Source organism: Oncorhynchus kisutch, linkage group LG2, assembly GCF_002021735.2.
Source record: "Oncorhynchus kisutch isolate 150728-3 linkage group LG2, Okis_V2, whole genome shotgun sequence".
In the NCBI taxonomy this organism is placed as follows: Eukaryota; Metazoa; Chordata; class Actinopteri; order Salmoniformes; family Salmonidae; genus Oncorhynchus; species Oncorhynchus kisutch.
The window spans coordinates 40,083,797-40,107,463 of record NC_034175.2 but is presented as its reverse complement, the minus strand read 5'-3'; the positions used below and the strand labels follow the sequence as shown (position 1 = coordinate 40,107,463).

Sequence of the window (23,667 nt, the reverse complement as noted above, 5' to 3'; positions counted from 1 at the left end):
CGTTGCTTGCGAGTGCGACTTTGGTAATCAGCGGTTGAGTAGTTGAGTAGCCTCAGAGGCGAAGCGAAGCCCCACTCCCGTCAAAATCTATCCACGCGAGAATATAGCGATAATCAGACCATGTGGGGATTTTTTTTGCATGGAGGTATTTGAGAGTTTCGGATTTGGTCAGCAAAAATATGTGATTGCAAATTTTCTAAGTGAGGCTTATTTGATCGAATACAAGTGCCATAATATATCTAGGTTGTTATGAATATTCTGATATAAGTGGACGCACGTGGCATTTTGGCAACTTTGAGAAAAACGACTTTATATTTGAGTTGTGTCTGTCGTTCACACACGAGTATCTGCCCTCTCATTGGCTACAATGTTCCCACCTGATCTCACCTCCTTTTCCTGTCTTTGCAACGACTCCCATTGTTAGAGCAGAAACAAGACCATCTCGTCATTATATATCATTTTATTTAACCTTTTTTTTAAAACTAGGCAAGTCAGTTAAGAATTGTTTTTATTTTACAATGAAGGCCTGCCCCAGCCCAACCTTCCCCTAACCAAAGCTGGGCCAATTGTGTGCCTCCCTATGGGACTCCAGATCACTGCTGGTTGTGATACAGCCCGGGATCAAACCAGGATCTCTAGAGACACCTCCAGCACAGAGATGCAGTGCCTTAGACCGCTGTTCCACTCGGGAGCCTAAACACATTATATAGAGTATCTCTGATAGCCTACTCAAAATATGTTAGTGCCGGAAGACACATTTCAGTTGAAGGCATTCAGTTGTACAACTGATAACGCATCCCCATTTCCCTTTCCCTATTCAGAATCCTACCCTAAACCCTTACCCTAACCTTAACCCTCACAATAACCTTAAAGGCCCATTGCAGTCAAAAACATGTTTTTCTGAATTGTATATTTATTTCCACACTATGTGGTTGGAATAATACTGTGACATTTTGAAATGTATGATGCCCTTTAAGTTTAAGAGATGTTTGAAAAGACTGCCTGAAATTTCTGCCTGTTTTGGAGGGATGGAGTTTTGGCCTGTCTGGTGACATCACTAGGCAGAAAATGTGTTAATAGACCAATAAGAAGGAGAGTTTCAAACCTCTCTGCCAATAACAGCTACTTTTCAGATTTCATCTCCCCACTCAGACGACTCTCAGACAGTCCTAGTAAAAAGCTATTTTTGTGTATTTTTGTATATTTTTATTGAGAAAATTCACAGTAAGGTACTTAATTGTTACCCAGAAATATTGGTATTGAGATTTTTAAAAAATGGCTGCATTGAGCATTTAACCATAACCATAATCCTTACCTAACCCTAACCTTAACCCTTAACCATTGAAATTCAATTGGGTAAGGGCTTCCCAAGGATCCCGATAGCAAGGAACACTCAAAATAGGTTGACCTTCCGGTGATTTGGTGCACGTCTGCCTCGTGAAAATGTTCTTGATTTAATTTGCATACCGCATCGCAGATGCGTTTGGAAATCTTCATGAGCAATGCATGTATGCAAAGTAGCCAAGGTTACTACCAGTGCAATCTGTTGCTTCAACAGGGAGGTGAAGGGCAAAAAGTGAAAATATGTGTCAAATGACATGGTGCATTTGGTCGCATGTTGGTTCTTGCCAAGAGGTGGACCATAAACAGCTATTGGGAGAGGGTGAAGCAGATCCTTTTGCACAACCCAAAACCCCTAATTTCTTATATACTAAAACAAATACACCAAGTGGTTAACCAGGTCCATTCACGTATAGGTCGGTGACTTATCAGCACCTCCCAAGCTCCTCACTTCTTCTCTGAGTGGACTTGTGGGATGGGGGTGCGTGCGGTAGTGAGTTGTTACTGTTGTTGTAACTTGGTGTGTTTATTGTTACTGTTGGTTGTAGTTGCTGATTGATGCTTCCATATTTAGCTCTATTATACAGTCCTTTGCTATGAGTGATATTATTGCTCCTGTTGTGCTATTGTTGTTAGTAGTCCATTGCATTCTGTCTTATTCTGGATCCATGAGCTTATCCTGTGTCACAGAACCACATCCTTTCCACGCCCCTATCTGTTGTTTGTGTGTCTCTATGACAATGAAGTGATCTAACTTTGAAGTTGCCTTATTCCCCTCTGACCAGGGGAGGTACTAGTGGGCCACAGATCAGCCCAAACGGAGAGTCGCTCTCATTCAGGTAGGTTAATGCTACCACAACTTTTTTTTAAATGGGCCTATTACAATAATATTTTGGAAATATGGCCTATTTTGCAGTGTAACATCTACACGTTTGTTTTGTAGTGTCAGATCTAACTGAGTGTCCACTATCATCCATTTATGTACCCTAGTTCCCATAGCCTCTACTAAGGTGTCAGGGCTTATAGGACAGTGACCTGGCCTGAGGGGCTGTGACCCCTACTGGCCTGACCTGGAGAAAGATATGCAGTGTCGTTCTAAACACGTAACAATTTCTTTCTAATCTAGGGCCTTTTTAGGGTCATTTTTGCAAGGTAAAAAAAAGTGACAATCAGAGAGCGTTATCCTCTAAAATTGCACATATCCTCATAGTCCTCTATTTAGTCTCTTAGGGAAGGTTTCTCAGACACATATTATGAAAAATACATACATAATCATTATTCTATTATTTAATTAGCATTTGTAGGCCTGTGACACCCCAGGCCCTTCATAAAACCAGGCCAAGGTTTCCAAGTCAAGAAGACAACAACAATGTGCTTCTTGTAGGGCATGTTTGAACAGTCGTGCAGCTTAACATTTGTTTTATTTCACACACTAACCGTGTATCATAATTCATAGCAACCGTGAATCATTATTATTTGATTTTGTCTTAATTAACCCGCAAATCTGGGCTTTTGTGTTAGATTGAATGTGACTCTAGGATGCCCTCTAGTGTGACAGCGCACCCCTGTAAATAGGCTTTTCAGCTGAAGCAAGGATTGACTTAAAAACAGCTCATGTTTTATTAAAACCAACATTTATCTAGGCCACAGTATTGTGATCTATTTAGCCATGGGCGAGGTCGGCGGGTTTTATTTGACCAATTCTGTGATTCAGAGGGCTACAGAAAGAGTGCTGGAAACGCCTATGCTTGTGTATTTCTGACGTTGGTGTATTTTATTTGAGGCGGAGCTAGAGACCACTGACACGTAAGGATCCTGCATTAATTCCAAGGGAGAAGCTACATAGGCCTACATCTTTTTAGTCAAGAAGAATGTCCTTTTTAAATGCAACCAGCTGCTAATGTTTTCTATTCGGATTGATGCATAAAATTACCCAACGAGTCGCACATTAGGGTGCGTGTAGGCTGGCGACGTAGTCTACAGTCAACGTTGAAAATGAGATTTGCAATGTTTATTTCTCTGCTGAGGCCGATCGGCCCGGTTATTATCGGTGTTTCTTTGGGATTTACCTTGAGTTTACTTAGTGTGAATTGGGTAGAGGAAACTTGTGTCCTCGACGGGAAAGCGAGTGAAGAAATACGTTTGGCCCAAGATGGGAATTCAAAAGGAGCGAGGAGACCCAATTCGATATCGACTGTGGATGCCGAGGAAGATTTTGAGCCAAGAATAGTGCCATATAAACCAGTCCAACAAAGCCAAACAAAGCAACTTTTTCGGTAAGCACTCAAAAGGGATGGTTGAAACCCGAAAAGGTCAAATGTGTTATTATAAACATGATTCAACAGTGTAGCCTACTTTAGATCTTATTTTTCCAGTTGACTTCTGTCTGACGCTATTGCCCCACAACTTTTTTTCAGAATGGATATTTTATTGCCCGTTTTCCCAGGAAAACAATGTTGCCAATTTGTCTTTCAGCGGTATATTACGAGTTTAGGTTAATTTAGGCATGTGGTTGTTTTTCACCTCTTTCTTCGGCAGTTGTTCATTTTTGGCATTATTTTAAACTCCTAGATGTCAAACACACTTAAACAACATCAGATAGCAATTGATGAACAATATAACATTACATTGGAAATCAGTCCGTTTTGGAGTCTGCTTTTATTATGACCACTAAAACAGAAACATCTGTGAAAGGACAACATTCCTGAAACTATATCACTAATTTTTACAACCTTCGCCCTATCTGTGCCCTTCAGTCTCGGCTACCAGAGTACAGTATTTTGGGCCATAACACATTATTGTAAAGTATTGTATTGATGTAGTCTACCTACTGTATGTGAAATAATATTTGGAGAATTGCATTTAATATGGTGCCATGTGCTTCCCTAACCCTGCGTAGGATGCACAGTCAAGTTTTGCATCATGGTGTAGTTGTGTATTACCCTGGATGTAGAAAATAGTCAAGTTAAACAAAACTCCTTGAACTATGAAATAACACATGGAATCATGTAGTATCCAAAAAGAAGTGTTAAACAAATCAAAATGTATTTGAGATTCTTCAAAGTAGCCACCCTTTTCCTTGACCGCTTTGCACACGCTTGGTATAGACACACCAAGCGTGTGCAAAGCTGTCAAGGAAAAGGATGGCTACTTTGAAGAATCTCAAATACATTTTGATTTGTTTAACACTTCTTTTTGGATACTACATGACTCCATGTGTTATTTCATAGTTTTGATGTCTTCACTATTATTCTACAATGTAGAAAATAGTTTTTTTTAAAAATACAAACCCTGGAATGAGTAGGTGTCCAAACTTTTGAATTGTACTACTATACATATAAACTCTTGGCATTCTCTCAACCAGCTTCACCTGGAATGCATTTCCAACAGTTCCAAACCATCTCAATTGTGTTGAGGTTGAGTGATTTGTGGAGGCCAGGTAATCTGATGCATCACGCTACTTTAAACAGTTGATGTTGAGATATCTGTTACTTGAACTCTGTGGCGCAATTATTTGGGCTGCAATCTGAGGTGCAGTAATGGATTTATCTTCTCCAGCAGAGGTAACTCTGGGTCTTCCTTTCCTGTGGCAGTCCTCGTGCGAGCCATTTTCATCGTAGTGCTGGATGTTTTTTTACAACTGCACTTGAAGAAACTTTAAAAGTTCTTAATGTTCTGTATTGACTGACCTTCATGTCTTAAAGTAATGATGGACTGTTGTTTCTCTTTACTTAGTTGAGCTGTTCTTGCCAATTTATGGACTTGGTCTTTTACCAAATAGGGTTATCTTCTGTATACCACACCTACTGATTGGCTCAAACACATTAAGAAGGAAATACATTCCACAAGTTAACTTTTTAAGAAGGTAGCTTTCCAGGTGACTACCCCATGAAGCTGGCTGAGAGAATGCCAAGAGTGTGCAAAGCTGTCAGGGCAAAGGGTGGCTGCTTTGAAGAATCTCAAATATAAAATATATTTTGCTTTGTTTAACACTTTTTAGGTTACTACATGTTTCCATATGTGTTATTTCATAGTGTTGATGTATTCACTATTATTATTCTACAATGTAGAAATACATAGAACCCTTGAATGAGTAGGTGTTCTAAAACATTTGTCTGGTACTCTATGTATATGTACAGTGCCTTGCAAAAGTATTCAGACCCCTTGGATTTCTTCACATTTTGTTACATAGTGGGATTAAAATGGATGTAATTGTCATTTTGATTTAAAAAATAAATAAGAGATAAAATGTAGTTGTTACATAAGTATTCAGCCACTAACCTAAATTAGTTCAGGAGTCAAATTTGGAATCTCTGTGAAATGATAGCTGTTGAAATGAATTTTTTAAATGATTAACCCTTCATCTGTGCCCCATACATACTACATCTGTATGGTCCCTCATTTCAAGCACAGATTTAACTACCAAGACCCGGGAGCTTTTGATTAAGCCTCATAAAGAAGGGCAGTGATTGTTAGATGGGTAACAATAACAAATTAGACATTCAATATATTTTTAAGCATGGTCAAGTTAATAATTGTTTGGGGTTTATATATTAAACCACCCAGACACAAAGATAATCGTCCTTCTGCTCAGGGATGTTACCATGAGGCCATTGGTGATTTTTAGAACAGCTACGTTGTTCAATGTCTGTGATGGTAGAAAACTGAGGATGACTCAACAACATTGTAGTGACTCCACAATAATGACCTAAATATTCCAAAACTTGCATCTTGTATGCAACGAGGCACTAAAGTAATCCTGTAAAGGATTACACTTTTTTTTGCCAAAAAAATGTTTGGTGCAAATCCGGCACATCAGAGGAACTGCCTCTTTATTTTCGAGCATGGTGGTTGCTGCATCATGGTATGGGGATGCTTGCCATTGGCAAATACTGAGGAGTTTTTTTTAAAGGATAAAAATAAATGGGATGGAGCTAAGCACAGGCTAGAGGAAAACCTGCTTCTGTCTGCTTTACACTGGAGACTAGGAGAAGAATGTACCTTTCAGCAGGACAATCACCTACAACACAAGGCCAAATCTACACTGGAATTTCCAAGAAGACGGTGAATGTTCCTGAGTGGAACATAGTCATGTGAAAAAGTAGGCATACCCCCAGATGTATTTTTTATTTTTAAACATATTTGGACAGATGGATATGTGATCTTCACTTCAACACTTTTGACAGATAAAGGTAACCTAATTTACAAAATACACCGAAAGATTATACTTTGCAATCATCAAAAATCAACAAATGTACACCCCTAGCTTCAATAGCTTGTGTTTCCCCCGTTGGCTGAAATAACTTAATGTAGCTGTTTCTTTTAACTGTCTATCAGTCTCTTACATTGACTGGGAGGAATTTTTGTCCACTCTACTTTACAGCACTGCTTCAACTGTCATGTTTGAGGGCTTTCTTGCATGCACGGCCCGCTTCAAGTCCCCATACAAAATTTCGATAGGATTGAGATTTGGGTTTTGACTCTGCCATTCCATAACCCTCAATTTCTTCTTTTTGAGCCGTTCTGTTGTAGCTTTGCTTCTGGGTTTTGGATTATTTTCCTGTTGCAAGATCCATGTTCGGTTCAGCTTCAGCTTTTTGACAGATGGCCCAACATTCTCAAGAATTCTCTGGTACAATCGTAGAATTCATGGTTGACTCAATGATGGCAAGTTGGCCAGGCCCTGAGGCAGCAAAACAGCCCCAAACCATAATGCCACCGCCTCCATGCTTTATGGTTGGTATGAGGTTCTTTCGTTTTTTGCCAAACATGGTGTCTGGCATTGTGGCCAAACAACTTCACCTCATCTGTCCAGAGCACATTGTTCCAGTAGTTTTGTCTTTTACCCAGGTGTTGTTTGGCAAACGTCAGTCGTGTCTTGAGGCGTCTTCCTTCCTGACCTCCCATGTAGGCCAAGTTTGTACAGTCTCTTTCTGACAGATACTTCGACATTGATTGTGGCAAGAGAGGCCTGTAAGATCCCTTGATGTTACCCTGGGGTTCTTAGAGACTTCTATGAGCATATTTCAGTCAGCTCTTGGGCTGAATTTGGTAGGATGACATGTCCTAGGTAGATTGCCAGTGGCCTGGAGGTTTCTCCATTTGTAGATGAGCCATCGGACAGTGGAATGATGTACTTCAAACTTCTTGGAAATGGATTTGTAACCCCTCCCAGAATCATGGGCATTAATAATTATTATTTTAAGAGCCTTGGATAGGTATTTTGCTTTTGGCATGATGTGTTACCACACACCCATATGGTTATGACCGAACCAGACCAAGTTTTGTAATCTTTATGGAAGGCTGGACCTGCCTACATTTCTCTCCAATGATTTTCTAATCACTTGCACCTGTTTTGGTGCACCTGGTTCTAATTTTAGCCATTTTATATGATGGTAAAGGTAGGGGTGTACTAACTTTTTCTTCATAAGTAAAATGCATTTGTTTATTTTAATTGCGTAACATTTTCAAAGTGAATTTTCTTGTGTGTGGTTTGTTAAATTGGGTTACCTTTCAATGAATGTGGTGGGAATTTAGCTCATATGCATGTCCAAATATGTAAAAAAATATCTATATACTTTCCAGGGGGTGTACTTACTTTTCACATGACTCTATATCTGCTTGAAAATATTTGATAAGACTTAAATTCTGGCAGCTTGAATAATAAAAAATAAAATAATGGGCAAATATTGCACAATCCAGGTGTGCAAAGCTCATATAGTATAGACTTACCCATGTTGACTCGCAGCTGTAATCAATGCCAAATGTGTTTCTAACATGTATTGACATAGGGAGCTGGATGCTTATGCAACGACTATACATTTGCTATTTTAATTTCTATTCATCTATTAAATGTTCAAGTTTTCCCTTCCACTTGGACATTAGTATTTTGTATAAATTGTTGCCAAAAAATGACAAATCAATTGTAATCTCACTTTGTAACACATAATGTGAAGAAATCCAAAGGTTCTGAATACTTTTGCTAGGAACTCTAAAAATATGTACAAAATCTCTGTTTAGTCTGTTTTTGTGTACTTGATTCTCTAGATTAAACTTCTCCCATTTGAAAATAGCAGCAATCGCTTAAAGTTCCGATCCATAGTTGCTACATACATTTTTTTGGATTGATAAGTACCCATCTGATTCTTGAAGAATATAACACAAATGCCTCGTGAGCTTAGTACAACTGTCGTACACCAAAAAATAAACTCCAATGTTTTGTAAACAATGTAAATGACCACTGTTTTTAATACCATTTTGATATCACGGATGATCGGTCTTTGCATCCATAGCCTAGGTCCCATTTCTCCAGCCTCATCCCTCAGCTTTTTACTGAAACTGTGTTTTGGGGATGACAATGTTTTCAATTTAAGGATTGCGTCTTTAAAAAAATATATTTTAATGAGTGTGTATGTTTTCCAGGGCTAAGTACATCAGTACAGAGCTGGGGATCCGGCAGCGCCTCTTCGTAGGGATCATGACGTCCAAAAGCACCATCAACACATTGGGAGTGGCCGTGAACCGCACCATCAGCCACCACCTGGACACTGTGGTCTTCTTCACCGGCATGCGCAACCGCAAAGTGCCCCACGGCATGTTCGTGGTCACCCATGGGGACGAGAGGCTCATATGGAACATTTTCCAGACCATCAAGTACATCTTGGAGCACTACATCCATGAGTATGACTGGTTCTACCTGGCCCAGGACGACACCTACACCGAGGCAGACCGGATCCAACAGCTGGTGGATCACCTGAGCATAGACCGGGAGCTTTACATGGGCAGCCCTGAGGAGTTTATAGGTGGGGAGATGGAGGGGAGGTACTGCTACGGTGGGTTCGGATACCTCCTGTCCCGTACCCTGCTGCTCCGGCTCAAACCCTTCCTGGAGAACTGTAGGAATGACATCCTGAGCGCCAGGCCTGACGAGTGGCTGGGCAGATGCATCATTGATTATGCCAACACCAACTGTGTGGCTGAGCATGAGGTAGGCTACGTATTGCTACTGTCTTGTACAGACGAGTTCCACGAAGAGAGTTCTGTTCCATGGGTTTATGATCCCTTTGACCAAGAGACTGTTTTCCGGAAATAGATTAGGCCTAGTCCTAGAATAAGAAGCATGTTTAAAGGAGATCCTCTATTCAGTAAGGAGATTCTCTATTCAGTTTTTTTTAAGGCCCCGACTAGGCTTAATCTGTGCCCAAAAAAGCATCCCCAAGTGTTTCTCAGTAAGTGAACGTTTCTTGTGTCAACAAAGCAGACCCGTGTTGAATAATGTCAAATATTTGCGCTGCGCTTGATTTTAGTTCGTCCAGTACAATAGAACCAATGTATAGTCACAAAAGTGGACGCTCAAGAATTGAACCCAGGTCTGCTCTTGAATAGAAACTACAAGTCAATTGCCTTTCACTGGCATCTCCCCCAAAAAGATGAAATGGGAGCCTGACTTCATGACGCCTCATAAACTTGACTCATTATCTGTCAGTGTAGTCGGCTGGTTCCTGCTCCGTAATCGCTTGAGACACACGCACACCATATTGTAAAAAATAAATAAAATTGAAGGCCATATACTAACACATCAAAACATCTTTCAAGATCCACCAGCCTCACGTTAGAATATTTTATTTCCAAACTACATGTGTAGTTAAAAAGTAGTCTCCTTAAAGTGTATACTAGTGACATCTATAGAATAAAGCATGTTGCACCATTTATTAGTGCTAAAACATAGTTGTAACACCATCGGTGTTTTAGCACTGCATTCTCTGTAGAGACAGATTTGCCCGTCTTCACACTGGGGCCCCTGAGGGTGCTTGTTCCCTCTGCTGTGACGGGGAGCTTTGCTTCTCCTGTTCTGCACTGACAGTCAGGGACCCAGTGGAGCCCTGTCACAGTCACACTGCTTGTCCAAGTGACAGTTTAAAGACTGCACCTTCGATAACTACATTGATTTAATCTGTTTGTATATGTTACCCGTTTTGGCCCATAGTGTGGCCACCTGCATTTGTTCCAGCAATATCACCAGTTATACACCATTCTACCGCAATACTATTTCGACGTTTTTTTATATTTTTTACATAATGAGTAGTTAATGCAAGACAGTTTGAGTTTGCCTAAACTTTTTTCTGTGGCGTGTTACGTTCTATACCCTCTTTTAATTGGGCTTCCATTTTTTTCTTCTCCTATGGTCGCATTTGAGCAGGAAACCATCTTGTTTAAGAGTGTGTATTGGAACAGAAACGGAGGGCCTGTTTCACTGCTGCGTGGTCATCTTGCCTTAGGGCCAGCACAACTCCAGGAGGGAGAAAGGAGAAGTAGGGGAAAAGTCAGATGAAAAAACATGGGAGAGTGTTACGTGGAAGTACAACTCCCATTCCACAACTGTATTTGTAACAGTTATCAGTTGTGTCGAAGTGACATTGATTCTTTAGACCTTAGCAATTAATTTCAGTCCGACGGTTGGTGACCTCTGTTCATGCGATTTCATTATTTGTTATTTTAATAGCTTGATCAGATTGGATAAATGCTTTCTTCCGAATTGTCTCTTTAGATTAAAGCTGGAATATGTACCTTTTTGGGCAACCTGACCAAATTCGCATAGAAATGTGAGTTATAGATCTGTCATGCTCATCGAAAGCTAGTCTAAGGCGGTGGATCTGTTCTATGTGCTTAAGGTTTTGCTTTTACTTTGTTTTGTAAATTAGTGGGGGAAAAAATAATAGTAATTTGTTCATGGGAAATATTTCACCAGCGGTTTAGATGGTACAATGATTATCTACTGTACACTATACTTGCTTGTTTTGTCACACTGAAATTAGGCGAACATACAGTAGACTTTTAGCAACCTAGAAATGGCGGAGCGATTTCTGCATAGTGCCTCTTAAGTGGTCCTATTACTTATGGTAATGTGGGTGTTCGTACACTGATTCCTCTTAGGCTGTGACACCATACATTCCAGTAGTGTTTTTCCTATGAAGCCATTTCTAAAAGTTTGTTAAACCATGAATTGTTTGGACAGAAGTTGTTTCAAGTTTTATTAGCTATAAGTACGGGATAGGCAAGGTATACATCGTCCAAACGTTTACTTGCAGGTTCCTTCTCGACAATGCAACATCAATAAGAAATAGTAAAAGAATACAACAAAGTAAAATGGCAGAAGAATAGAAAACATTTTAGCACAAGTATAATACAGGAAGGAACTATTTTTAGTACAATAGAGCAGGTGGTCAGTCCAGTTCAAGTGTTCAGCAGTGTAAAGGCTTGTAGATTGAAACTATCAGACCTCATGTTCCAATAGGTCTGTGTGGAGTCCCTTCCTTAGGAGTTGTTTTGAGTAGATGTCCTGGATGGGTGGAAGTATCGTCCCAGTGATGTACTGGGCCGTCTTCACCACCCGCTGGAGGGTCTGCAGAGCATTTGAACCGGTGGGCTATGTGTATTTTTATTTCATTAATTGAAGAAGAAAAAAAATACAATCTAAAGTGCTTTACTCTTACATGTTGTTAGGATCTGTAATACAATGGTTGTCGGAACTCTTAGTACAGAAAGTTGTTGCTCAAAAAGAAGCCTTTACTCTCCCTTTTGCTATGACCGATACGGGCTGTAAGGGTCAATGGGTTTGGAAACTGCTAGTGAAACAGCCGCTAAGAAAAGTTTTTCTAAAACATGTCAGAGGACCAATGTTTGATAGTGGGGCATCATCAGGGCTAAATGTCTATCACTCTGAAATGCTGTTTTAGTGAGGAAAGATGACTAAATTGCCTTAGGTGGACTAAAACTGATTCACTGTCTGACACATTCTCTTTTATTTTTTTCTTCATACCTTCTCTTTGAAAGCACCCCATATCTCCCCTACATTCATTTACTCCATCCAAATAGATAGGAAAGCTTCCAAATCCATTTCCAAGTAAACAATTCTATCAGCTTTCAACCGTCACTAGTAAATAATTACACAGGGCTCTATTTCCAGCTTTCACTGAGGCCGCAAGTGTCAAACGCACGTTAGTTGGTCATTTCGGCATGCGTGAGGTTCGGCAATTTATCTGTCTAACATCGGCTCTCTTGCACTGAGGTGGGAGGGGTAGCAATATTTGACTTGTGTCTTCAAAAATGAAAATTTCATGGAGCACAAAGGGGGAGATTTTAAGACCAACGAAAAAGCCGGTCTTCGCGGTAACATGGATGGTAATGACATGGAATTTGAGGGCGGGAGCACAAACCTATTCAGCCGTGACGCACCGTGCCCATACGCTCCTGTGACAAGAGGGGAAATTTGCATTTTGCGCTGGTAACCCTGGCATTTAGAAACCTAAAACATTTTACATTTTTAAGTTGATTTAAAAAAAACGAGCATAGCCTCCCCTCCCCCTCAGAAGGCAGTTTGTTTTTGGTAGCAGAATATCAATAAAGGGTTTGACTAGCGAGACTGCTTTGAAATAAACCTTAATCACCCACAGCTTTACTTAAAGATCAAATTTGGAAGCATTAAAACAGTGAGTGGATAAGTTATTTCAGCCAGCTCCCATTATTATTTTGGACATGTTAAACCTCCTATGTACATATGTCGGTCGGTGGCCCTCGTATTTATTTATATATTTTTAATTAAAAACCAAACTTTTTATTAGGATGATTCAACGTCCTTGGCTTCATGGTGAGAACGTCCATGGCTCGCATGCGATGCAATTTAGCATTCGCACTTCTCCAGAAATAGCAGACCGCTCCTATCTGTAGAGTGGATGTGTAGCCTATAATGATGAGGGGACATTACCCCCTCTTTATATTGAATTTGGATCTCCTATGAAAAGTTTTGTAAGTGCGTAAAACCCTCTGTCGTCTACATTGCCTCATTTATTTTGTCCTCGCAGGGAGCCGTTATTGTGGCTGTAACTATATTTAGACGGCCTATTTAAAACAAGTTGTTTTTGATTTTATAATCGTTCACTCGCTTTTTAAGCCGTATCGGTAGTGTCTTTAATCTTGCTTATTGACTATTTGGCATGTCCATCATTGAGACATGGCAGACGTAATGCTATTTTACAGTTGGCCTAGCCAATATATCAATGAAAAATGCTATGTTCAACAATACATTTCCATATTGAAGCCGTGCAATTACTTCTTAGAACAATGTGCCTTGCGAACATGTTCAACATATTTAGCAAATATGGGACAGGCCTACATATATTTAGTTTTTGTAGGCTATTTAACAAAGTAGGCTATAACAAACTAACATTCAAATCAGTGTTGATGACAACGCAATACATAAAAGACCGTAAATGCACAACTTGAAGCAACCACCTATTTAGCCATGGAGCAGGTTCTGATTGGCCAGTGAGGGGTCAAGCCTCCACCTACAACTTATTTATTCATCAAAACCCAGGCCTTTCCCGCCACTACAGCCATAATTCCAGCTGTGAAAATACCAAGAATATAGCACTATTGACAGTGCTAACATTTACCATTTGCCTTAGATTTGATTAAATGGAACCCAAAGACTTAACTCAGTCTTCTGTTTGTTTTCACCCAATTTCCCATGTTACCACTTTGCTAAATGTACAGTACCATTCAAACGTTTGGACACACCTACTCATTCCAGAGTTTCTTTATTTTTACTATATTCTACATTGTAGAATAATAGTGAAGACATCAGCTATGAAATAACACATGGAATCGTGTAGTAACCCCAAAAAGTCTTAAATTATTTGCCTTGCCTTAATGACAGCTTTGCACGCTCTTGGCATTCTCTCAACCCGAGGTAGTCACCTGGAATGCATTTCAATTAACAGGTGTGCCTTTAAGTTGTGGAATTTCTTTCCTTAATGCGTTTGAACCAATCCGTTGTTGTGACGAGGGTTGGTATGCAGAAGATAACCCCCATATGTGTTATTTCATAGTTGTGATGTCTTCTTTATTCTACAATGTAGAAAATAGTAAAAAATAAAAACCCTGGAATGTGTCGGTGTGTCCAAACCTTTGCTGGCACTGTATGTACATTTTTGTTTTGTTTTCAGGGGCTGCAGTACTACCATTACGAGATGGGCAAGAACTCTGATCCGAGTAAGGTGAAGAATGTGCAGTTTAATAATGCCTTTACTGTCCACCCGGTATCTGACCCTGAGCAGATGTACAGACTACACAAACACTTCACTGAAATCGAACTTCGGAGGACATACGATGAGATCGAGAAGTTGCAGGTAAACGATCTAATCCTGAACGCCACAAAGCATCCTTTGTCCAGTGAACACCGATGCAGTCAGTCTCCCCTGTCTGTTTTCATTTAACATTGAGCGCTGAAGGCTTATTTCAGTTGAATATTTGTTTTGTGAATGACTGTTCTCTTGGTTGGACATAAGGGGCATTTAAAGATATGCTTGGGAACTTTGCCAACTAGTATTTTTTAAACCTCCTGCTTTGGGCTAGATGAGTTGTGTAGTTCATTCATGCATAATTCCCTAGTTTTGAAAGTTTTCTGGAAGCCTTGCGGTGCCATTTTCCCAAAAATGTTCCCCACGTGGGCCAGCTCCCTAGCAATTTGAGTTCATGCCAATGAGATTCAGCCCCTCGCCATTTGAGTGACAGCTAACAAGATGTACACACAGCAGAGAGAGAGAGGATGTTGTGCAAATATCTGCATGTGACGTAGTATGCAATTTTCTGAGACCACTTTTGGCTCGTGAGCACTACTTTCAGAACTACTGGCTGAAACATACGAAAGTACTGGAGAATCTCTTCAATTGTAGCAGTACAGTATCATTGTCAGTTTGACTTTAGAGGTTTTTATTTGTATATCTGTACATCTCATGTGTCCACAGGCAGAGATAAAGAATGTGAGCAAAGTGGCTTTTGATGGCAACCGGAGCGCCCAGTGGCCCGTTGGGATCAATCCTACGTTTGAGCCGAAGTCCCGTTTTGAGGTCATCCGATGGGACTACTTCACAGAGGAGCAGGTCTATTCATGCATTGACGGCTCCCCCAAGTGTGAACTGCGTGGCATTGATCGGTTGGACGTGGCCGACGTCATCGAGAGAGCCATGGGGGAGCTGAACAAGAAGTACAAGCCTGTCCTCCACCTGAAGAAGCAGCAGCTGATCAACGGCTACCGCCGCTTCGACCCCACTCGGGGCATGGAGTACACCCTGGACCTGCAGCTGGAGGTGGTCAACCAGAAGGGCCGCAGTCGCTCCATCACCAAGAGGGTCCACCTGGTGCGTCCCCTGAGTCGCATTGAGATCATCCCCATGCCTTACGTCACAGAGGCCACCAGGGTTCACGTCATCTTGCCGTTGACTTTTCAGGAACGGGGTGCCGTCAACCATTTTCTAGAAGTGTTTGCCACAAATTTGTTTGAGACCAGTGACAACGCCATCTTGACTTTACTGTTTATCTACGACCCATTCGAGGCCCAGCAGGTCAACCAGAATGACATATTCACCAGTGTTAAAGCGCAGATCAATGCATACGAACGCAAGTATCCGGCAGTGAAGATCCTGTGGATAAGTGTCAAGACAGAAACCCCTTCTCAAATCAAGTTCATGGACATAATTTCCAAGAAGCACCCAGTAGACACGCTGTTCTTCATCACCAACGTCAACACCAACGTCAACTCCGAGTTCCTCAACCGTTGCCGCATGAACTCCATCAACAACTGGCAGGTATTCTTCCCGATCCACTTCCAGGACTACAACCCAGACATTGCCTTCCACAACCAGGAGCCCCCACCCACAGTAGACCTGGTCAAGGACGCCGGACACTTTGACCGCAGTTCTTTCGAGGAGGCGTGCTTCTACAACTCCGACTACATGGTGACGCGCACGCGCATGGCCTCCGACGTGCAGGAGAATGAGGAGATCATGGAGACCTTGGATATCTACGACATGTTTGTCAGGTACTCCACCCTGCATGTGTTCAGGGCTGTGGAGCCGGCTCTGCACCAGAAGTACCACTACCAGGCCTGTAACCCGCAGCTCAGTGAGGACATCTACCACAGGTGTGTCCAGAGCAACCTGGATGGCCTGGGATCACGTTCCCAGCTCGCCATGCTGTTATTTGAACACGAGCAAGGAAATAGCACTTGATCACCAGCCCCCTTAGAAACTTGACCTAGTATGTGTGTGATTGTGTGTATGCGTGAGTGTGATGTGTGTATGCGTGTGTGTTTGTTTTAAAACTAATGCAGTACATTCCTAAGCGGAAACCTTTTTTTTTTTTTACTAAATGTTTACAATAAAAATGTGCTGTCCATACAGAAAACGATGGTGGAACGAAAAGTGGTTTAAACATTCGGATTTGGTGGTCATGCTGTTCATCTCATTATTTTGACATGTTACAAAAGTTCTACATACCTTTGTGGCTCTTGAGGGTATGGCTTTAAACCTGCACAGCTTTTGATGCTTGGTCATTTGCAGTTTAGTAATCACTACTAAAGCACATCTGTGTGCCTTTTTTAAAAACATTTTAAACGTCCGTCAGTCCTCTTGTATTTTCATGTCCGTTATCATATCAAGCAAAATAAGTAGAGATTTTTTTACATTTAATACATTTAATCAATATTTGAGTCCCTTCCTTTCACATTACACTTCTCACATTTGAATTAATGAGCTGGCATCTGCAATATAGATTCACTCTACTCGCATGTTAACGGGAAGGAAGCTTTACGGCACTGACGTCATCAGATGCAGAATGAGATTAATGTTGGGTTGAGAGGATTGGATGGTATGTGTTGGTACTGTAGGTCTCCATAGGTGACATCACAAACAAGCCTGTAGATGTAGAGCCTCTTCATATGATTGTCTCTTATTTAGAATAGGGAATTATGTCATCTTTATCCATTACATTTATATATGCAACGTTCTGAATGTTTTAACTCTGAATACACCCCTGGTCAGATACGTTTGTCTGACGATATTTTGTGAGAGTCCTTGTTGAGAGGCTAACGCACAGTTCAGACGCTGAACTTTTGGTTAATCGAATGGAATAGAAATTAAGAGGTTGAAAGGTTTTGCTTGACATACTGATTGGTTTCATACTACAACCGCTTTCAACACTACAGACTTCCTTGTAGGCTTTGGGTCGAATTCAGGCACAACACCTCTTGTTTTAAAGAAGTGCATTGGACAAAAAGGACAATAACAGACGATTCCCACACCTATGCAGCGCGGAAGATAATGTTTGAAACGGTGAATATGATCGGTTTAATGTGTATATTATAGGGATGGGCATTTTACAATTGTTGAATGTTCGTAGACCCCTTTTTCTTCGAGTACTCAAATAACCCAAATCCTAATTGCCCTATATATTAAAACAAAAATGCAAGTGCCATTTTAAAATTAATTTATTGAAGCCGTAATATCAACTGGTTATATCATATCATGGAACACAATCTTCAAAAAGGCAGTAACCTTCGCATTTGCGCTTGCTTGTAGAACCCTGTGGCTGTTCAATGGCTTAGCCTTTTGTTAATTTAGCAGACAATACGCTCTTATTTCCCGAGCCCTTATCACAGTCAAAACACATATTTCATAGTTTAAAATACATTTTAAAAACGATGTAATATAACAGAATAAAATGGAACAGAATATTTTTCCAACTGGAAAAAAAAGTTGCCAGTGCAAAGTGATGCGCATTGCATGTCGAACAGTTATCACCAGTGATCATTTGACACGTTTCTTAATAATGGATGAACACTCACATTGAACACTGCATGGTGATGCATTATGGCCACATCTGTTTGTCGAGTAGGCATATACTTGTTTATTCAGATGAAAATACGCTCTTTGTCGTCATCAAACTAATGTTTTGCAGATGTTAAGTGTGGAACATGTATGTTTAGGGGGGTTATAGCCTAGGCTAACAAATTCTAAATGGCACTAACAGTTCGCAAAGTAACTTAAGCGGAAATAGTCAGGGCACAACTATTCCAAAACTGCATCTCGTTCCTGGAACACATTTATCAACTTCAATCAACCAGTCCATTTTGAATTTGTAACTGTGTTCATTTGGCATGGAATGTAGCTTGTGTATCCAATCCGTTAGATAAGTGTTTTATAGGCATTTGTTTCTGTAGGCCCAACGGGAGCTCGTGTGGCGGGATCGGATCCCTCCACATACGAGACATGTAGGGGAAAGGGAATTTGGAGAAGAAATGTGTGATGCTTGGTTTCTTTTTTTGTTGTACACAGCAAATGCACATGTTCATATGGAACACAAGAGTCGAGGCAAATTTGAACGTTGTCTAAAGACAAAATGTCACTTGCCTTAGTTTTACAGTGGTCTATTTGGAGAAAAAAAAGTGATCTCTGGTTAAATATAGAGCTTTTACGTCCGTTGCGTGCTAATTTACTCATCCCTACTCGGTTAACGCAGGGTGTCTTCAGATTTCCTGTCTCCCAGTCTCCTCAAACTTAATATAAACCATGATGTTAGCTATATTACTGTGCAACGTATGTTATATTTTCCCCCCCGAGATTGCAAATACATCTGTACGTTGTAGTGCCCATCGGTTATGAATGTTTCAACCTCTGTGTCGAGAAGGGACACACTCTAAAGTGATTTTCGTACCAGGTTAGGAGAGCATGTTCGCTAACCCTTTTCCTCAGGCTCCTTACTTGCTACCTTAAATCTCCCACCCTGCTGTGTAAATTCTCATAACCTGCTACGAAAAAGTAATCGAAGTGGCGTAAGATTAAGAAGAATTGTCCGTGTTGAGAAGTTGTGTTTTTGCCGTCGGGTTTCAAAGATCACCAAAAACGACTAACCATGAGCCTTAGCGTTTCGGCCGCCACAGAAACAGACCCTGGGTCTGTTCTAACGTGACCAACAACCTGCGTGCCAATTTCTCCCGACAGGGGAATAATTGCTCTTGCGCTCCATGAAACGGATACGCTCTTCACCCGTTCCGCGCCGAAAGAGCGGCAGAAAAGTCAGACGGAGTGGCAGGTAGCCTAGTGGTTAGAGCGTTGGGCCAGTAACCAAAAGGTTGCTTGATCGAATCCCCGAGCTGGCAAGGTCAAAATCTGGCGTTCTGCCCCTGAACAAGGCAGTTAACCTACTGTGCCTAGGCCCTCTTTGTAATTAATAATTTGTAATTAATTATTTGTTCTTAACTAACTTGCCTACTTAAATAAAATAAAAACACAATTTCAGATGGCACCCCATGCCCGCTCTTCCATAGAGAAAGTGATGTATTTTTTTTGTGCACCGATAGAGCAGTGTTTGAACTTGGGCTAGCTCTGACTGGACTAGTTCACAGTAGTTGTTGGTTTCGGTGTGTTACACACATGTAATCTCAATATTTTAAAGTAGGTATCAGTTGAAAAAGACTGCAGTTATTAAAAATAAGAATTTGTTCTTACCTGACTTGCCTAGTTAAATAAAGGTCAAATTAATTAAATTGTGGTATGTACTGTAGAAGTTGGCAGTCAACATTGTTACATTACATTTCTATTGCATCAGAATATACACTACCAGTCAGTTTTTAGAACACTTACTCATTTGTACTATTTTATACATTGTAGAATAATAGTGAACACATCAACTATGACGTAACACACATGGAATCATGTTAAACAAATCAAAATATATTTGAGATTCTTCAAATACCCACCCTTTGCCTTGACAGTTTTGCACACTCTTGACTCTCAACCAGCTTCACAAGGTAGTCACCTGGAATGCATTTCAATTAACAGGTGTGCCTTTGTTAATTTGTGGAATTTCTTTCCTTAATGTATTTGAGCCAATCAGTTGTGTTGGGGGGGGGGGGGGGGGGGGGGTATACAGAAGGTGGCCCTATTTGGTAAAAGAGCATTCCATGTTATGGCAAGAACAGCTCAAATAAGCAAAGATAAATAAACAGTCCATCATTGACTGACCTTCGTGTCTGAAAGTGATCTGGAAAATGTCAAGAACTTTGAAAGTTTCTTCAAGTCCAGTTGCAATAACCATCAAGCACTATGATGAAACTGGCTCACGAGGACTGGCAAAGGAATGTAAGACCCAGAGTTGGCTCTGCTGTAGAGGATAAGTTCATTAGTTACTAGCCTCAGAAATTGCAGCCCAAATAAATGCTTCTGAGTTCAAGTAACAGACACATCTAATCTCAACATCAGCTGTGAATCAGGCCTTTCATGGTCGAATTGAACACCAATAAGAAGAGACTTGCTTGGGCCAAGAAACACAAGCAATGGACATTAGACCGGTGGAAATTGGTCCTTTGTTCTGGAGTCCAAACTGGAGAATTCTAGTTCCAACCGCCTTGTCTTTGTGAGACATGGTGTGGGTGAACGAATGATCTCAGCATGTGTATTTCCCACCATAAAGCATGATGGATGAGGTGTTATGGTGTGAGAGTAGTTTTCAGGTGACACTCTGATATATTTAGAATTCAAGGTACACTTAACCAGCATGGCTCCCACAGCATTCTGCAGTGATACACCATCCCATCTGGTTTGCGCTTCGTGGGACTATAATTTCGTTTTTCAACAGGACAATGACCCAACAAACCTCCAGGCTGTGTAAGGGTTATTTGACCAAGAAGGAGAGTGATGGAGTGCTGCATCAGGTGACCTGGCTTCCACAATCCCCCAACCTCAAACAAATTGGGATGAGTTGCACTGCAGAGTGAAGGAAAAGCAGCCAACAAATGCTCAGCATATGTGGGAACTCCTTCAAGACTGTTAAAATCATTCCAGGTGAAGCTGGTTGAGAGAATGCCAAGAGTGCAAAGCTGTCATCAAGGCAACGGTTGGCTACTTTGAAGAATCTCATATTTTTTAACACTTTTTTGGGGGGGTTACTAAGTGATTCCATATGTGTTATTTCATAGTTGTGATGTCTTCACTATTCTACAATGTAGAAAATAGTAAAAATTAAGAAAAACCCTTGAATGATTAGATGTTCTAAAAATGTTGACCGGTAGTGTAGGTAGTTTGAAATTACATTTGATATTTCCCTGCAACATTTATGGAAGTTAAAAAAAAAAAAAAATCATGTTGATAAGTATTATTATTATTATTATTATTATTATTATTATTATTATTATTATTATTATATGTATTTAAATGGTATCACATTGTAGCCCTCAATATCTAATGGTTTGCTATCAAGCACACCCCAATTCCCGCTCAGTATTGTGCAACCAGAGGCCTTTTGAGTGGATGCAGCAGGTACTAGAAACCTGAGTTTGAAATGTGAGTTTAAGTCAAATATGTGCAATACTGTATAGATTACAACAAAAAAATTGACTGTCCAATCAAGAACAAGGATTACATTTTTGTGACGTGTTGCAAGTTGAATACATGCTCTAAATTATATTTATTTAAAACTTATACCAAGGAAATATCCTGTGTAACAACACTGAATGTGACATGAACTACATTGACTTAACTTGCATTACTGTTTTGTGTGTTAATACACCACATTTAGATTTATATTGTATTATACTGACAAACAAAATGGACACAGTCTATCATGACATGAAAACCTACTTAAAATAAATAACGTAATTCCCTTAAGTCTTTCTTTTTTTTCTTCCCCAAGTGGTTTTGTAATTGCATCCACAATTCTTAATGCGTGTCTACTTCACCAGAGACTTGAGGTTACATTATGCAAATTCAGAAGGCTGAAGCTCAAATAGAGATCTCAATTTGTTTGCTTTGTATCTCTGCGTGTGTGATATAATTTGTTCTGTTATTAGCTTTGTTTACACATGGTAATAGTGTGCGTGATAGACGTTTCCTATTTTGTATTTTACACAATGTATTTTCTTTTTACTACCACTGTAATTCCAAGTATTGGATTCAGAGTTGGATCAATCCTTTTTATTTACCAGTAATTTGAAGTGTCCAGTGCACTGTAGTATGTTTCTAATGGTAGTGTTAACCAAAGCCATTACTCATTGACTTGAGAAACTGTGGCAGGTTAGAAATTAAATCCATATCCTCCCTTTTTAAAGCAGCTGGCCCAATGCTATCAAGATATATATCAAAGGGTCCTATGTACAGTACAAACTGTGATGTTTTGCCCCCCCCCCTCCCATCTTAGGACATTTGTTACACAAATACAGAACAGTTCTTCCCTACCAACAGAAAACCAAAATACTCATTGGTGAGTCTTTTGTTACAAAGATTTAGCATGGCATATTAATCCAAATGAGTCATTATGTAGATAAAACACTCAATGGTATACTGAAATCTACAATGAACTGTGAATTATTGTCATTTTGAAATAAACTATTTCAGTATGAGCATTTTGTCTTATTTCCTTCTTTTTTTTAATGTGTAGTTTGGTGATGACCTAGCGTGGATAAATAGTGAGCGGAACATCAGATTGAGGCAGTGGAGCCAACAAAGCCAAAGTTGTCCTTTAGGTGTCAGCAAAAGAGCACATAATCATTCAGCCACGGCCAAACGTTGGCTTGTGTCAATATTGCGAAAAGTGTGTGCTACGACCCAATTTCTTCTGTTTTTAAATGTTTAAAACCACACTTTCAAAGGCAGTACACTGTATTATATTTGGTATATTCTCAATCTTATTTTTACATTGTCTTGTATCAAATGTTATTTTAAAATTTGTTTGGGAAAAATGTGAAACGCTAAATTATATTTATAGTGGGTGTATTTCAAGGGCCCAATGCATACCACCCCCAGGCATGCTGTGGAACCACCTAACTATATGGCAGCTGGGATCAAATTGTATGTCATTATTGTTGCACTCCATTTTGGACTTTCTCCTCCCACAAGGAAGGGTTCATCTGAAGAATTCAGACTTGAGGGTTGTGTCCCAAATGGCAACCTATTACCTATATAGTTCATTACTTTTGACCAGAGCCTTATGGGTAGTGCAATACACGGGGAATAGGTTGGCCATTTGGGATGCCCCCTTTTTAGGTGAGCTGTTCAACTTTCACATTAGTTACACCAACTTGTTATCGAAAACGCTCTTGTTTGTTTCACGTTGATGCTTTGCAGAGAAACGGTTGAGTCACACTCAACCTGTTGTAAATGTATGAGCAACGTAAGTTGTCTTCTCCTTTCTCTCTGAAATGATTTTGACAACAGTCGCAGTGATTATTAATACAAATACCTGACGGCTAAAGCTCCTTAAAGCTCAAGAACAAAGTGACGAAGGCAAAGAAAAAGTGCATTTACAATAGATCATATGAGGCATTTTAATGTACCAATCTAAACTTTAATATTTGTACTTAACCATAACATTTATAAAATGTGTTCTAACAGAATAAACAGTTACAATAGCAGACTTCTGAACAAAACGTCTTCAGCATTCTCCTGTAAATCTGAGTGAATTTCCATTGGTGTCATACTGTTTGATAGAATTGCT

At 40.2% G+C, this 23,667-nt stretch overlaps 1 protein-coding gene across 1 annotated transcript; it reads left to right on the top strand.

Annotated features, from left to right (window-relative positions):
* Nucleotides 1-3,055: 3,055 nt before the first annotated feature.
* Nucleotides 3,056-22,573, top strand: LOC109865853 (chondroitin sulfate synthase 2). The gene is made up of 4 exons (XM_020454331.2): nucleotides 3,056-3,617; nucleotides 8,764-9,328; nucleotides 14,346-14,528; nucleotides 15,147-22,573. The coding sequence occupies exons 1-4, from the start codon at nucleotides 3,337-3,339 to the stop codon at nucleotides 16,407-16,409; spliced, it is 2,292 nt and encodes a 763-aa protein (XP_020309920.1). The 5' UTR covers nucleotides 3,056-3,336; the 3' UTR covers nucleotides 16,410-22,573.
* Nucleotides 22,574-23,667: the final 1,094 nt, after the last annotated feature.

Coding starts and splice junctions, on each gene's coding strand:
- LOC109865853 (XM_020454331.2), top strand. CDS start 3,337: ATGAGATTTGCAATGTTTATTTCTCTGCTGAGGCCGATCGGCCCGGTT. Junction 9,329..14,345: donor ACTGTGTGGCTGAGCATGAG/GTAGGCTACGTA, acceptor TTTTGTTTTCAG/GGGCTGCAGTACTACCATTA. Junction 14,529..15,146: donor ATGAGATCGAGAAGTTGCAG/GTAAACGATCTA, acceptor ATGTGTCCACAG/GCAGAGATAAAGAATGTGAG.